This window comes from Lacerta agilis, chromosome 15 (genome assembly GCF_009819535.1).
Source record: "Lacerta agilis isolate rLacAgi1 chromosome 15, rLacAgi1.pri, whole genome shotgun sequence".
In the NCBI taxonomy this organism is placed as follows: Eukaryota; Metazoa; Chordata; class Lepidosauria; order Squamata; family Lacertidae; genus Lacerta; species Lacerta agilis.
Window position 1 is genome coordinate 17,966,041 of NC_046326.1, and position 17,950 is coordinate 17,983,990.

At 42.8% G+C, this 17,950-nt stretch overlaps 1 protein-coding gene across 6 annotated transcripts in view; it reads right to left on the minus strand.

The window, feature by feature from the left end:
* Nucleotides 1-4,577, minus strand: part of TTC12 (tetratricopeptide repeat domain 12) — a 40,208-nt gene extending 35,631 nt beyond the window's left edge. For 4 of the 6 annotated variants that reach the window (XM_033171873.1, XM_033171874.1, XM_033171871.1 and 1 more), the window contains exons 1-2: nt 4,457-4,556; nt 2,880-2,964 (exon numbers count right to left, since the gene is read on the minus strand). In XM_033171873.1, coding sequence (XP_033027764.1) covers nt 2,880-2,940 — 61 coding nt within the window. In that variant the 5' untranslated portion in view covers nt 2,941-2,964; nt 4,457-4,556. Of the gene's footprint in view, nt 1-2,879; nt 2,965-4,456 lie in introns of those variants that run through there. The other 2 variants (XM_033171872.1, XM_033171875.1) reach the window with 2 other exon arrangements.
* Between the last annotated feature and the right edge of the window lie 13,373 nt (nt 4,578-17,950).

A 17,950-nucleotide genomic window follows, 5' to 3' on the forward strand; every position in this document is an offset into this window, starting at 1 on the left:
TACAAGGGGATTTCTTAAAATAATACGTATTTGAATCTTAACAAAGTCACTCAGTGAACCATCCATGTGAAGCAGTTTATGAAATTGTAAATATATTTCAGTCTGTTTGGAGTGGAAAGTTATGTGAGAATCACTATATACTAGTGGGCTACATAAATTATGAATATAGGGTTTTTATTTCCATATTATATCCCTGAACAGCTTTCAGTAATCTTTTCATTACAAAATGGTGACATAATCACTGTATTTGTACCTTTATCTTCTCCCTCATTTTGCTTAAAAGTGTGTGGGGAGAAGCTGGAGCAGAAAATTAATTAGATTACAGATGTGTCACTCTGATAAGGCTTCAGATTTTTCTATACTGATGCCACCATGGGGGGAAAACTGATTGGGGAGAAAAACGCTTCTTTTGGAAATATAAAACCTGTATTAAGTAGTAGTTCCCTTAGGACAAGACAAGGAGAAGAGGAAGAAAAGAAGCAGCAGAATAGGGCAGTCTTTGTATCACAGAGCTAGAGATTTTATGTGATAGTGTGCTAGGTACAATAAACCAAAAGCTAGCCAAATTGAACAGCATTTTAGCAACTGAGGCAGGATATAAATAACATTCAAAGAATCTCATTTTTATAATACTGATACACAGTTTTTCAAATGAGGCTAGGAGTGTTTTGCATTAGTCATCCTTCTTGGGGGAACTAGGATTCAGACTCAAATGTCTATTGCAGCCACTTCCAAGCGTGGAGGTCTGTGTGGGAATGTGGATTATTTGTTGTCGCACCGCATTGCTTGTCACCAAATACAATTTGCTATTCATATTTCTATACAGCTCTGTGCTCTTTTTCCAAAACTCAGGCTTCAGATTATTTACCTCAAAAAAAATTTGATACCGTGTAAATAAAATAATGTTTACAAAGTTACCAAAATTATTGTATGGAATGAGCTGTCAAGCTCATACTCACATCAGCATTAAAAAAAAAAGCAATCACAACACCAGATTACAAACTGGGAGGCTTTTAAATTATTGTCATGAGAGCAGTTGCTAGCATCAATTTTTAAGGCAATTTTTGCAATACAGAGAACAAGTAAATCAAAGGATTACTGACAGCAGAACTTGTCGGAGATAGCTGTAATACTGTGGTGATCAAATCTTTGCATCTCTGAACACTATTACTAGAAAAAGTCATTCTAATAAATCATATGCTTCTTTCACTATCTCGGTGCTTTCAAAACAGTGGTACCTTGGGCTAAGAACTTAATTCATTCTGGAGGTCCGTTCTTAACCTGAAGTACCACTTTAGCTAATGGGGCCTCCTGCTGCTGCCGCGCCACCACTGCGCGATTTCTGTTCTCATTCTGAAGCAAAGTTCTTAACCTGAGGTACTATTACTGGGTTAGCGGAGTCTGTAACCTGAAGCGTCTGTAACCCAAGGTACCACTGTATGTCTTTCCTATGCTTCTTAATTCTTTTAGGAAGGTGTTCATGGTAAGCTGCAACATACTACTTGAATGGTCACATAATGGCTGGAAATGTGTTGTCTAAATAAAGTGTTTTACAACTCTTGATTTTAAAATCCATGCAAGCTGATGGTTCTGGTGCTGTCCAGTGGTCAAGGGGAGCTGCAGCTTCATCACAGGTGACTAATTTCAAAGGGACCAACAATGTTAGCCCATTAAGTGACACAGAATTTCTATTTCCTGACAGATGTTATCCTAAAAGGTGGCACTGGACTCATTACTCAGGGCATGATCTGAAGGCACATGTAGCGCAGCAACCTCATCGAAGTTAAGCAATTCTGGGGCTGGTCAGTCTCTGCATAGAAGACCCACTGAGAACTCTGTGTGCTGTACCACAGATGAAAGGTGTGATATAAACGCTTCATTTCATCATAGGTGTAATTCAGCAAATCAGTCAGTACAGCAAAGAGGGTAAAATACTGAGTTTAAGAAAGGATCACAGCAGAATGCTAGAGAACAGGTAATGTATGCACAATGACCCAGGCTCAATCTCTGGCAACTCCAATCTAAATAATGTTAGTTAATGGGAATTCTTTCTTTCTGAGGCATTGGAGAGTCAGAGTAGAGAATAAACAAAATAAAAAATAAAAATAAAAATCCTTCCAGTAGCACCTTAGAAACCAACTAAGTTTGTTCTTGGTATGAGCTTTCATGTGCATGCACACTTCTGTGCATGCACACGAAAGCTCATACCAAGAACAAACTGAGTTGGTCTCTAAGGTGCTACTGGAAGGATTTTTTTATTATTATTATTTTGTTTTGACTATGGCAGACCAACACGGCTACCTACCTGTAACTAGAATAGAGAATGTTGGACTTAGATGGGCAGTCAGACCTGATACAAGGCAGCTTCCTATTTTCCTCTTATAAAATCCAGGTTTGAAATCCCTGTGTAGTGAAAGTTATTTCCTCTTGCCATCACCTGCCTCAGGTGCAGAGCACTTGTGGGTCATTTAATATTGTTTCACAGAAAGAAAGGTAAAGCAACCACATGCACAGGGCCAATTGCCAAGAAAATAAAACACAATCACATTTGATTTCAAAAGAGGAAACTTCCCCAAAATGAGGGGATTGGTAAAAAGGAAGCTGAAAGGCAAAGTTAAGAGGGTCGAACCACTCTCAAACACTTGGGGGTTGTTTAAAAAGGCAGTATAAGTATGTTTACAGTAGAGCTCAAGAAAAATTGGCTCAGCAGTAATTTCAATTTCTCCTGCTTTAGCTGAGGGGGGTACTTCCCTAGGAAAGGAGGACCTCCCTATAATTGCACCAAAGGATACTGTAGTGAAAAATCAGGTGCTGCTGACTGGCTGGGACATGCTCAGCTCATGCCAGGCACTGTTCAAACATACTTATGGTTGACTTACTAACTTCATCCACATCTCTAAGGAATTTCTGCAAATCCTGTTCTTCCTGCTCTTTAGACATCTTGACCCCAAATATTGAAAGAATCTGTATGAAAGGAATAAGAGGAAAAATTATAAAACATCTCAAATGATTTCATAATGTCTAAAGTTTGCCACCTTGTGGTTGTTTCATGGGTTCATTAGAAATGGGTAACAGTAATTTACATTATGCTAATTTTGAGTTTTGCCTATGCTTCAGACATGCAAAGCTGATTTACTACCATGGCTTTTACTGGGACACTTCTGAGGCAGGGCTAGAGCTCACTAATCCTCAGTATTACTATCTAACAAAACTATATATGTCCCATTAGTACAAAACCTTCTACTAAAGGTCCTCCTGGGAAGAAACGCTTTTAGCATTGCAAAAAAGGGTGGGTGGGGGAGTCTAATTTCTGGTGTTCCAAAGCCAATCCAGGGCAAAGCTGGAACTGTGAGAGCAGCTGGAGGGAAGAAGACAAAGAAGATGCTGAGAGCATCCAAGAATGGGTGTAGTTTCAGGAAAGTGGGGGGAGATGCTATTTACAGGGCAGTGCCAAGGATGAGAAAGAGGAAGTCGCTTTCCAGGGCCTTGCCTTTCCCATTGCTGCAGACAAACTGGGGTGGGGGGAGGTCTAAAAGGGGGGGGCACTATTTTTTCTTAAAGGAGTTAGCATGATTATTCCTTCTACCTAATACTAATACACAGATTTGCTACCACTAAATAAACTGACCCTTGTGGGGGCAGAACAGGTGGGACTCCCCTCTTTCTGTTGTTGGCATATGTTGCTTTTACCGATTGCATGGCAAGCAGCAGAGCAACAGGGGAAGTTTAAAAACAAAAACAAAAAAAAACCTACTTCCACTAGGGTGGTGGGAGCTTAAGCTGCACCTGTTGGATTCTGGCAACACACTCCATAGTGTATAAATTACTATATACAGTGCTTTTTTCCTTAAAAAATGTTTAGGCCGGGGTACTCTCATTTTGACTCAAGAAAATCACCATTTTATAGTTCAAATCGGGAAAAATAAATACAGTAAATGGACAAAAGTACAAAGATGCACAAAATGTTGAGGGATATGCATACCCCTGCGTCCCCCCAGAAAAAGCACTGACTATACACACACACACAGTGTATAAATTGTGTATAAATCTCGAAACTTGAGTTTCTGCCCCCTGCCCCGAACAAAAGCCTGCCCCTGAAACAGAAGCCTGACCCCTGGGTTTATTTTTATTTACATTTACATTTAAAAGGAAATGTCCATGATCTGTGATCTCCCCAAAAACTCAACTCATTTTTTTGTGCGATCTCCCCCCCGCCCACAAAAAAAGCTCAACAACTCCCCCCCCCTCCCGCTACACAGTTCTGAGAACAGGCTCCGACATCTCCCCTTAGAGCTGCCTTGAAATCCTGGAGAGCCGCTGCAAAACAGTGCGGACCATACTGAGCTAGATGGACCAAGGTCAAGTCCCTATTTCCCCAGAATTCCTGGGGAGGACTCGGGAATTACTATATTCGGTTAGGAAAAGTGCTGAAGGGCTCGAAATGAGGAGGAAATACCAAGGACGAACTTGAGTCGGGCTTTGAGTTCCTTCACAGGCCGCGCCGCGTCCCGGCGGTCTCCATGGTAACCGCGCTGCCCCGCCGAGGAGTCCAAGATGGCGGCCCAGCGCGCAGCCCCGAGAGCGGAGGGGCGTGGCTATGTAAAAGAACCCCAGGGGAAAGGAGAAGTCATAGGCGCCTCAGAGGAGGCGAGGGAAGAGCCGTGCGCCTGTGAGCGGAGAAAGTCTCTCCCGTCTATTTTGTACCTCAGCGCTATGAGGTCTAAACACGGATTGCTCGAAAGGGATTCTCACGTTCTCCTCCTAAGGCTCACGCTCTTGCACCTGAGACTGCTAGTAAAAAGCACAACGTCCGACGGCATTTCACATATAGAAGTTTATAGCCAAGCAAGGAGGTTTAAAGCTTCCGTGTGTAGTCCCTGTAATAGGAAACACTTGACATAGAAAGATTGGAAAACGTTTATTGAATATTTGGAAAATAATTATGTACAGCTGAAAACGCTGGCAGCATTAAGATAAATTCAACAGTGTAAACAAAATAAAAAAATAAAAAAATCCTTCCAGTAGCACCTTAGAGAAAAACTAAGTTTGTTCTTGGTATTTACAGTGTAAATAAGTTTTGTTGGATGCAATAATGGAATATAGTACTTAATGGGTTTTCGTTTTGGTTTTTTTGTAAAATACGCCAGGATTTATGATATGTAAAATGAACCATGGAAAGGGAAGAACGGAAGTCATTGATATCTTAAGGGTGTAAAAATGAGTATTTTAAATTGTAAAACAGAAAATTTAATAACAATTATATACAAAAGAAAGAAAGAAATGCTGATCTAGAAACACTCCATTCTCACCAAGTCCTGGTGGAGCCTTATTTGCCCCTACGGGTTCCCATTGTTGCGCCCGGTGAGAGAACATGGAAGTAAAAAAAAACCTGAGGCTTCTGGCTTCAGAGAGAGAGAGAGATTTAATTTCTGCATGCAGAGGTACTTCGGTGTTTAGATAGCCAAGCAAGTACAAAAGTTAGTCAGTTTACCAGCAGTTCTTATACAGTTTTCCAACTCATTCCCCCCACCTTCGGAAAACTTCCTCTTGTCCATATAAGGAACATTTCCTGTTGTACATATAAGGCAAATGACATTTAGCCAGAGTTGGTTCATGCGCACTCCAGCAAGGCCATCCTATCTCTTGACCTAGACAACAGTTCCTCTCTGCAAGGACAGCTACAGTACTCTCTGCGTAAGGTCTACTGTTCTTATCTCCAGACACTTAGTAAGGCAAAGCTTGCCAGAGAGAAGTACAATGCAGATCAAAGTTCACAGCTTTACAGAGCAGTTTCATACAGAAAAGCTTAACAGGGGCACTTTTATACTTAATACATTCACTGGACTAACAATACATTCAGGTAAATATATAGGTTAGCTAATTAACCCCTTCCATTCCCTCCTCTTCTTCGGACCGCTGGAATTCTTTCTCCAGCGCGTCCCTGGGAAATGACTGATATTCTCTAGCAAGGGCAATGAGCTAAAGAATCCATGACACAACTTTATATGCATGCATTGCATTAAACAGAAAATACAAAGGCAAAATAACAATGGGGGACACAATACCAACAGATACAACAAATACAACTAAGGATCTTTTACTTCAAATATTCCTAACACTAATTACAGAAACTGTTCAGCTGGTCACATTATCTGGTAACTGGTCAACACAAATTAAGGCAATATGATCATTCAGTCCTCCCATTCAGTGTTCTTTTCCTTCCTTTTCTTCCATAGGCGTGCACAGGGCCAATGGCCCCTCCCCTGTGCATTGGCAGCAGGTTTGTTGCTTCTTGGCCTTTGTTGCTTCCCTGGATCTTCAGCTTCAAAGGATGTTTCAGCACACTGTGGCAGGTTCTGTCTCTACATGAGGAGGCGGACACCAGCCACTTTCACCACTGGCAGTGTTGTCATAAAGACTGTGTAGGATCTTTGCCACTTAGGTTTCAGAATCGCTGCATAGGGATAAAACTGGCTTAGCAAAGCTACATGGCATTAGGGCACCTGCTAAAAGAATAGAAGATAGTTACAGAGATTATATCTGCCCTTGGAGGGTGGTGTCTTGGGCCCCTCCAGCCTTTCTTTTGCCTCACAGATTAACCTCACAGGTATCGATATTGATCACACCTCAGTCCTCCTCCCTGTTGGAGGTCAGCTAGAATAACCCAATCAAATAAGGACAGCCTCCCATACACTCACAAGATATTACTGACCATGCCGAATCACTATCTCCTCGAAATACAATATTCTTCCGCAATGATTATCCCATAGCTCCTTGGTCTACTTCTTTGGCCCAGAATAATAATTTAGTTCATTTTTCCAATCCATGCAAACACTCTAAACTTAGAATACACACAAATATAAACAAATACACAATACAATCATACACAATATCATCACTAGTATCACCACAATTTCAGACCAATTTAGCATAAACTCTGCTAATGTCAGGGAACAGAAAGATACAATTTCCCCCCAAATAAGATCCATTTCTTCAACATCACCTTCCAGACACACTACTAGAGCCATAGCAAATCTCACTATCTTGACATCCTTCAGAACATTCTCCTTTTAAGAAACTTTTACATAGCAACTAATCCTCTCCAATATAACATTGTACAAATGATCTAGGGTATTTGGGTATAGCTATTTTCTCCTTACTGTCTTCTCTTTCCTAATGTTCCATTTCTCCATCCCAATTATATTACCGATTCCAACAGCCATATCAAAAACTAACTTTCCCTCCTCTTCTGTTTCCTGCATCCAAGCACCAGCCATTGATCCTCAGTACCTAATTTTCTACTTATCACCTCACCAAGCCTATCAGGACCTTGTGTCCAAGAATTAACTCACCACCACCAACCTATTTTTGACCCTCAGGAGGACTTAAGGTGGGAACAGGGCAGTAGGGAACAAATTCTGACAGAGTTGGGTTGTCAGACAGAATAGAACTTGGCCTATCTCGCTTCAGAGCCATCGGTAGGTCACTCTCATCATCTCACACTTGGCGGCCAGCTTAGCAAAATTGCTAACTCCTCACAACGGTGTTTCATTAGGACAATGGAGTTGAACCCTTGATGTGCTCATTCAAATAGTGACAATTTTCAGGTTTCTTTTAGGTAACAACGAATTATGGACAGGGCAATAGGAAAAACTCCTGTCTTTTTAAAACAATCTTTGAAGGGCTTACTATATATCTACCACCTCTGAAGCAGAGCCATCTTCAGGCCTCTCTCATTGTCTCATGCTTCCATGGCAACAACCTGGCGGTCCTCTCCATGGTTTGGACAATGGATTCACCCCCCTAGATGTGCTCTGCAACCTTGGCATGGAGGGTGGTGTATTGCCTTCAATATTGTTTCCTGCTGGGCAGGGGGGTTGGACTAGATGACCCTTGGGGTCCCTTCCAACTCTATGATTCTATGATTCTGTGATATGTATACCTTCACTTTATCATCAATTTTTCTTCCAATCATTCCAAAATTTCTGCCCCCTTTTCCTCCTGAGGTTCAAACTTACTCTAAATCCTAACTTACACTGTCAGGGCTACACTGTCAGTTGCTAACCATGAGCCCCTTCCCATTCTACTTCAACATTCTCTTCTCCTTCATTACACATTCCACAAACCTACATCTACATTCCAAAATACATTCTGCTAAGAAGCCATTTCTTCTGTTTCAAAACCTTCCCTGAAAAACTTAAAACCTGGGATATAAAATAAAACTTTTTCTCTCTAATCAACTTCTGCTGGAAACAATCAAACTGCTCAGAAGACATAATCTTCTTTCCCCCCCTTGTGGGAGGCAAATTTCCTTCCTTTGCAAGATTCACTGCTGCAAAGAGAAAAAAATCATTGCTGTTTAAACTAAGGCTTCTCTCCATTTCTGTCCATCTCCCCACTCTCATTGCTTTACCAAAGGTCAATTAAGAAACAAAATAAGACTGTACCAGCTTTAAAAACAAACTAACAAACATTCCTGATTGCAAGAGCAGCCCTCCTTTCAATGCTTCAGACACACTTTTACATTCACCTTAACATTGCAGAGAAATACTTTTACAGCCCATTCTATTAAAGACACATACCTTGGCACACAAACAATTTCCAAAACACACTCACCAAACCCTGGGGTTCAAACAGATTCCTTGAAGGGACAGCAAAACAAAACAACAAATACAAATTGTGCAGCCACATATACAAGGAAAAAAACAGACTTCCCAGACTTCATTGGCAATGCAGCAAGAAATGAAACAATTTTGGGAACACAGAGTTTGGGAACACACATTTTAGGGCTGCTTTCTGCCCCACCTTTCCAGAATGAATGCAAGCCTCAAACAGGGACCAACACACACACACACACACACAGGCACTACAGATACAGACAAACTCACAAAAATCACACTGCACAATCACTGCAAACACAGAACTCATACAACACACACATAGTGAAGGAAAAATCATAAAATTATTACAAGTCATAAATTTTTACACAGCAACAAAAATTCCAATTCCCCATCTCAGCAAGCTCAGGTTCAACCTGGGACACTCCTTCCACCTAACCAGACTTTTTTCATGCACACACTCTCCGCTTCGCTAGGGACACTGAGTTCCTGCGTCTCATTCACTCAATACATCCATTGGAGTGTCCCCACACACCATTCCCCATACACAGAGTAAAATCACAGAAAAATTCTTAACCCCCTTCTCTCTCTGAAAAATTCTTAACCCCCTTCTCTCTCCTCCGAGAGGGCACCCCCCTTCTTTTCCCCCTTCCTGGCGGCCCTCCACGGCTCACGGCCAGGCTTCTGGCGGCAACTCTATTGCACACTGCCAGGCTCCGGTGGCAACTCTATTGCACACTACCGGATTTTAGCGGCGGTCCTCTACGACACACTGCCGCTGCAGGATCGATCGCATCCTGCGCTTCCCCTTCCCTGGGAAGCTGCTCCCCCTGTGGAGCTTACCTGTCCTCTGCAGATCTTACTTCCCTTCCCCCCTGCGGCCGCTTTCTCTTTCTCCCGTCGCCACGGTGCAGTTTGGCTCTCCCCCTGGGGTGAGCCAGTCCCTTCCCACAAACAGGCAGGAAGCGCGCTTGGGGCCAGCAAACGCCAGACCAGGAGAGCCTTTTCTGCTGTGCAGCGACGCCTCGGACTCCCTGTTTTCTCAATCCCGGGGAACAGCGAAGGGTTCCCGGCCAATGCACCACGTTATGGAGCCTTATTTGCCCCTACGGGTTCCCATTGTTGCGCCCGGTGAGAGAACATGGAAGTAAAAAAAAACCTGAGGCTTCTGGCTTCAGAGAGAGAGAGAGATTTAATTTCTGCATGCAGAGGTACTTCGGTGTTTAGATAGCCAAGCAAGTACAAAAGTTAGTCAGTTTACCAGCAGTTCTTATACAGTTTTCCAACTCATTCCCCCCACCTTCGGAAAACTTCCTCTTGTCCATATAAGGAACATTTCCTGTTGTACATATAAGGCAAATGACATTTAGCCAGAGTTGGTTCATGCGCACTCCAGCAAGGCCATCCTATCTCTTGACCTAGACAACAGTTCCTCTCTGCAAGGACAGCTACAGTACTCTCTGCGTAAGGTCTACTGTTCTTATCTCCAGACACTTAGTAAGGCAAAGCTTGCCAGAGAGAAGTACAATGCAGATCAAAGTTCACAGCTTTACAGAGCAGTTTCATACAGAAAAGCTTAACAGGGGCACTTTTATACTTAATACATTCACTGGACTAACAATACATTCAGGTAAATATATAGGTTAGCTAATTAACCCCTTCCATTGGTGGATTTAGTTAGTATACCCCCAAAAATGTGTTACATTAGATTTGGGTTTGTTTGTTTTTAATATGCTTATCTAGTAGGTTTTATTTATATATTTGATTTATACCATTCTTCAATAGGACCCTGGGGGCAGTTGCAATTTTGATGAAACCAAGTTAAAAAAAAAAAAACCCACCAGAATAAAACTGAATAGATATCTGTATAAAACGGATTATTAGTCACCCATATGAGCATATTGATTTTCATACAATTGTCACAGATTCCAGGACAGGGGTAGCCAAAGTGGTGCCTTACAATAGTTTTGGACTCCAGATCCCATCAGCCCCAGCCAGCATAGCCTATGGTCAGAGATGGTTGTGGTCCAACAACTTTGTTTTTGCCCCTCTTTGGTTATACCTGATCTTTCTTTTTTAAATTATTCTTTATTGATTAAAATTTGTAACCTGATCTATAAGGTCCACCTGAGTAACTCTCAATGACAATTGCTAAGATGGGAAGACTCTTCTCTATTATATGTTCTGCTGTGGTCAACTATTTCCATCCCCTCTTTAGCAGCAAAAAGAAAGAAAGAAAGAAAGAAAGAAAAAGACTGCCTGTAGAATTTTCCTCAATATTTGCAGAACAGTGCATAGTTTTCTTCCCCGATGAGATTAATACATAATGACAGTTATCTGTATCAACCAATTTCAACCACCAAAGCAATATCACGGCAATGGGTTGCCTCTGGTATTCCCAGGGCCAGTCATTAAATCTCTGCAGTAGATTCTTTCGGGTCGTTGTCATCATCGTTATAATATTTGTCTGTTTTATAAACCTCCAGTAAAAATACTTCATCTCCATTCCCCATTCACATACAGAGGACAAGGCAACAGTTTCTGCCTCTTAAAGAGCCAGGCTTTTTAATGGCATTCTCAAATAGGAAAATATATATGACACGGGAGATTAAGAAAGAGGCAAAGATCTACAGCGAAGATGGGAAATCGTCACCACCGAACATCTAATCAAGAATTTTCAACAGCTACTAGGGCAAAATCTTTGCCCACGAGCATTCAATTGATATTGCAAAGCAAAACCATCATTCTCTGTCAAAAGATAATGATTCACATTTACTGCCAGTTTGCTGTGTATTAAATCTAGAAAATCAAGCAGGCGTATCAGCGCTATAGTGCACCCTTTTGTACTTTTTTTGTGCGCTGAACTGGAACCTAAACTCAAAATTATATCACATTCAATAATGTAATTCACACATTCGCCCGGAAAACTGGAAGAGAGATTTTTCAGCATCGGTAACCTTTCCTTGCATGAAGAAGCAATAATGAGCTCTGATTCCTCTCCATTTGCCTTGGCTAGAAGCGTATGGGTCACTGCTAATTTTCCAGTTTAATAATTTGACATGGCCTTGGTTTGCCCATCAGCAAAATGGGCATTCCAGCAAAGTCCCTTTAGAGAAAAGGTGTTGAAGTGTGAAATGTTGTTGTTAGCAATTAGTTCTTTTGTGCAATTCAGGAATATAAAAGTGGTGCAAAAGAAATGGGACTCTATTAACAACAACAACAGTTTTATTATTTATACCCCACCCATCTGACTGGGTTGCCCCAGCCACTCTGGGTGGCTTCCAGCATATTCAAAAACATAATAAAACATTAAACATTAAAAACTTCCCCATACAGAGCTGCCTTCAAATGTCTTCTAAAGGTTGTATAGTTCCTTATTTCCTTGACATCTGATGGGAGGGCATTCCACAGGGCAGGTGCCACTACTGAGAAGGCCCTCTGCCTGGTTCCCTGTAACTTCACTTCTTGCATTGAGGGAACCACCAGAAGACCCTCAGAGCTGGACCTTGGTGTCTGTGCTGAATGATGGGAGGGCAGAGATGCTCCTTCAGGTATACAGGCCAAGGCCATTTACGAAGAAGAAGAAGAAGAAGAAGAAGAAGAAGAAGAAGAAGAAGAGTTTGGATTTGATATCCCGCTTTTCACTACCCGAAGGAGTCTCAAAGCGGCTAACATTCTCCTTTCCCTTCCTCCCCGACAACAAACACTCTGTGAGGTGAGTGGGGCTGAGAGACTTCAAAGAAGCCCAAGGTCACCCAGCAGCTGCATGTGGAGGAGTGGAGACACGAACCCGGTTCCCCAGATTACGAGTCTACCGCTCTTAACCACTACACCACACTGGCTCTAGGACTTTAAAGGTCAGTGCCAACACTTTAAATTGTGCTTGGAAATGTACTGGGAGCCAATCTTTCAGGACTGGTGTTATATGGTTCCGGCGGCCACTCCCAGTCACCAGTCTAGTAGCCGCATTCTGGATTAGTTGTAGTTTCCGAGTCACCTTCAAAGGGAGCCCCACATAGAGTGCATTGCAGTAGTCCAAGCAAGAGATAACCAGGGCATGTACCACTTGGGTGAGACAGTGAGGAAGAGCTGGGTACCATCCATTAAAGCCTCTTTGGATAGGTTTAGAAGGGTATTAGACAAATTCAGGGAGAATGGGGGTATCAATAGCTACTACTCATGATGGCTGTGTACTGTTTCTGTTAACAGAGGGTGTAAACTTCTGGATGCATGTTCCTGAGAAACATAATTGGTGGGAATGCTGTTGCACTCAGGTCCTGCTTGCTGGTTAAGAACAGGATGCTGGACTAGATGGGCCATTGGCCTGATCCAGCCAATCTTACTGAGGTGTGGGAGAAAAACATATTTTTAAAAAGTCCTTCTTTGGCGAATTAGCAATTTTATCACCCTTCCTTCCTTCCTTCCGGAAAGATGAATGTGAAATTCTCATCTTCCAGACAGCTCACATTTTAGGTAATGGAACCATCATGCATATTGACCCCTATTCGAGGACGCCTGCTGAAATTCACAGAGTCATTCCAATCCATTCATCTAGCTTTATTTCCTGCTGGAGGGAACACTGAGCCAACTGCTGCTATTTCATATGGTGGAATTAAAATGGGCCCCAGAAGACAAGAGGCAGTGTGTTGGAAATCACCCATTGACAGCCAAAGACTAGATAGTTTATTTGTGCAGTATTAAAAAAATTATAATAATAAACCACCCAGCCTGCGCTCTTGTTTTCTCATAAATGCAGAATGCCTTCTCTCATTTCAGGGCTTGTAAAGGCTTCTCTCCAGGGGGTCTGGATGCATAGTCACTTAAATGCATATTTGTGCTAAAAGGTTGGAGGGGCAGCATGGTAAATTTCCATATTCCGAGGGTCTGTTTTGCTTTGTAGCTCTCTTCTGACTGAAATGCCAGCCAGGGTCAGCATCTCATCCTGCCCACAACTTGTCCCAAATGGTCTTCCCTGGCTAATGTTCTTGACTATTATGTGCCAATTATGGGTCTTCCATCTGCCATTCTGCTCCCTGAAGTTCAGGACTGTGCGGCCGCATGGCAAAAAGGGTCTCTCTCACACGGCATCACCCCAAACTACGCATAACTAAAGGTTTGGCTTCCCACAGCGAGCACAGCAATGGCTCAGAGCAGGAACACACCAATATCATAACACCATTATACAAATCTATGGTGTCACCACATTTGGAATACTGTGTACAGTTCTGGCAAGCTCACCTGAAAAAGGTGTTTTGGGGGGGGGGTCTGTGTGGTTTTTATGCTATATGGTTTATTTAAACATATATACGAGACGCGGGTGGCTCTGTGGTCTAAACCACTGAGCCTAGGGCTTGCTGATCACAAGGCTGGTGGTTTGAATCCCCACGACGGGGTGAGCTCCCGTTGCTCGGTCCCAGCTCCTGCCAACCTAGCAGTTCGAAAGCACGTCAAAGTGCAAGTAGATAAATAGGTACCACTCCAGCGGGAAGGTAAATGGCATTTCCGTGCACTGCTCTGGTTCGCCAGAAGCGGCTTCATCATGCTGGCCACATGACCCGGAAGCTGTACACTGGCTCCCTCGGCCAGTAAAGTGAGATGAGCGCCGCAACCCCAAAGTCGTCCGCGAATGGACCTAATGGTCAGGGGTCCCTTTACCTTTAAACATATATACAACCTGTATCTAGATGGATTTCAATAAACCCTCAGATTCCAATAAACCCCAAACGTCATGTGTGACCTTGTCTGGGGCTCTGCAACAGAATGTTGCAGTATCAAGAGCTGTTAGCCATTCCATTCTATCCCCCCCCCAAAAAAAATCAATTTGTATAAGGTGGAAAGTTCCCACTGAAGTGAATGGGAGCTGCTGTTTTTCTGTGCAAACTGGTGGCAGGGATGGTGGTATCAAATCAATACTCCAGCAGAGAGGCAAAGGCTTAAAAATCTACCTTGCACCCCAAATACTAGGGTCCAAACCTAGAGCAGGCAGCCTGCCGTGCTGACAGTTTGTGGCGTTTTTTAATTTTAAGAAAATGCTTTACTTGTGGGCAGAAGAATGAAGCTAATATGTCATCTCACTTGGCCTTTAGTTACAAGCAACGAACAAGAAACAACATTTCTTAAGTATGCATACTGCTCACAAATTTCCCTTTTCTTCCTTTCCAAAGCTATTGAAATTTTCTCTGTTAGAAGAGGCGCGTATTTCAGTGCCACAAGCTTCCCTAGCCAGTGCTATCAGCTGAAATTTACTCTGCATTACTGTAAAAAAGAGGCTCCTGAGGTGCCACAAACTTAGCCACAGTTTCTTCGAGGACAAGGTGTCCTGCATTTGTCATCACTGTCTGTCTCTTAGCCAAGCACTGGCTCTTCTCAGCAAGCCCATACAGATAACCACCAAGGTACAAACTGGATTTTCTTTTGGTTCTCTCCCCCCCCCCCCTTTCTTTTTTGCACTCTAACTAAATTGGAACTCTTCTCCTTCCTCCCTAGTGCCCTTCGCTTGGACTTTCCCCCTCATGGATTGCAACTAGAATCTCATTTGGAGCTTTAATGAGCTGCAAAATGTTTCATTTGTTCATTGCAAAGCCTTATGAGATTAGACTTCAGAGGAAGGTGCTGGATCAAGAGGTCTGGGTCTGAGGTAGGTGCCGAATGGAGACTGTGTTCAAGTCCACAATCCACCCTCATTTAAATTAAAGTAACTTGCAAAAGAGCCAGCAATTTGCATGGAGCTGTGCTTTGGCTTTAAGACCTCAGGTTTCACAAAGTTTATTTTCTCAATTAAATTGCTGAACTTCATGACTGAGAAGGAGTTTACCTTCAAAGCTCCTAACAGTAACCACTGATCCTGGTATCCAGTCTGAAAACACAATTGGAATACCTTTTCACAAGAATCCAGACCTTTTCTCCTATCAACAGAAAACAAGGAAAGCCTCTGTAGTATGTGCCTTTTCTGAAACTTGGTGGCCCATGTCAACACCCAAAGCCCTGTCCTGAAAGCAGAAACCCAACATGCATTAAAACCCTTTCCGTCAAAATCCACTCCTTTCCTCGTGGTTTTAACAAGGAGGGAGGAAAATGGTTCTTTGGTTTGTTTTCATACTGCTCTACTCAGCAACAAAAATGTTTCCAGCTCCGTTGTCTGGCAGAACATCTGCATCTCTGGCAGAACAGAGAGGTTTACCAGGGTATTAAAGCAGACCAGCTGCAAAGACCCCCCCTCCCTTAGTGGGCATTCCCAATGGCCTTTCCCCCCCCCCCATCCTCAATGCATGACAGCACTGAGTTTGGTATTGGAAAGAGTGATCCTGCCACAAGGCTTTCCAAATAGTAGATTGGCTACCACCGGAGCACATAAAATGCAGAGTAATTGTTGAGTTTGCTTGACCTGCCAACAACCCCAGATTTTAATAATTTAGTTGAATTTTTACAACCCAGTTCCTACCCTCTGACTTTGGGTTTTATCTTCTACATTTCATTTTTCTTTTGTTCAGTTTTGCCTTCATTGAAGTTCCTCCTAGCCATTGATTAGTTTCACCAGACAGATGTCTGTGCCAATCAACCAACTGCAAATGTTTTTACAGTGGTATCTTGGTTCTCAAATGCCTTGGTACTTGAACAGCTTGGAACCAGAATGCTTCAAACCTGGAAGTAAGTGTTCTGGTTTGTGAACATTTTTTGGAAGCCAAACGTGCTCTGTTTTGAGTGTTTCACTTCCGATTTGAGTGCCACACTTCTGTTTTGAGTGTTACGCTGAGGTCTGTCTATTTTTGCTATTTTTTATGCGTTTTTGTGGCTTTTTGATTTGTTTTTGTGACTGTGTAGAAGCCAGTCCAGCTACTGACTGATTGTGTGACTGCAGTACATTGTTTATTGCTTTCATTTTATGGATCAATGGTCTCATTAGATAGTAAAATCCATGTTAAATTGCTGTTTTAGGGGTTGTTTTTAAAAGTCTGGAATGAATAAATCCATTTTCCATTACTTTCTATGCGAAAGTGCACCTTGGTTTTGGAATACTTTGGTTTTGGAATGGCATTCCAGAATGGATTAAGTTTGAGAACCAAGGTACCACTGTATTTAAAAAACAGAAGGTCCCAGGTTTAATCTCTGGAATCTCTATCCCCAAACTTCAGGTAGCAAGTGATGGGAAGAGCCTCTCTTGGTCTGAAACCCTGGAGAGTCTCTGCCCATCAGATGAGACCAATTCTATGTATTGAGAGTCAGATTCCAGGCTACTGCAAGCAGACTGGTCATCTGGCAACAGGCAACCAGAAGACTTGCTGCCTTTGCCAGGCCCAGCGACCTCCCGCTCTTGTGAAGGTGGGGCACAGTCTCTCATTTCCTGCACTAAAGTCAATAACTGGTGCAGGATACCCAGCCCTCAGTTCAACATGAAATCCCCTGTAGCCATTTGCCAATATCATCAGAGCAGGAACCCTGCAGCTTAAGGTGTTTTTGCATCTTAAGATCCTACCACCAAGGGTCGGCATGGGGAGGCATCCACCAAGTGCCCGTGCCCAAAAAACGGCCCCACTGACAAGAGCCCCCTGGGCTTGCTGCAGTGAGGAGAGAGACTCATTGGAGGAGGGTTTCTTGCCCCAAACCCATCCAAAACCTGGAACCAACACTGGATCCTACTAATTAAAAACAAAACAGCAGGTTTTGAAAATCAGGACTGGCTCCTGCAGCTTTACTCAGAGAGCTTTGGCTTTGTGGAAATACTGACAGTGCTCTCAGTTCTCAGAAAACAAACAAAACAAAACATCCTCCTCTCAGTTCTAAAGGGGGGAAGGAGACAGAAGGAACCCTTTCTGAAACTGTGTAATCATTCCCAGGAAAGTATATAATACAATTGAATGAAGTGGTACACCGACATGATTTCTCCTCTTCAAATAAACAAAGTCTTAGTCATTTGCATTTCCCCATCAGTCCTGTCTCCCCTCCTAAAGGCCCCTCCAGCTGCCACAGCAGATGTATTTTCCAGAGCACAAGGTGGGTTGCCAGCCTGATTGCATGGAAAGAGATGTATAGATCTGAGATTTTGAAGGGGGGGGGGAAGATGACTAAACACACTTGCATGCTATAGATTACTTGTTAAGGACCAAGACAGGAAAGTCTATGGGCCAAATGCTCTGTGAAGCTCTTCATTTCCTCTTGCACCTGTACCCCTTACAATTTGTTTGGACAGCGTTGTACTTTTAATTTGTGAGGTGTCATTGCAGTTGTTCCCCCCATTGTGCAGATGGGGAAATGACAGCTGAGGAACAGCCGATTGCTCAAAGTCACAAAGGGAATCTGGATTTCTGACCGGGCTCAAGAACTCAAGCCTCTTC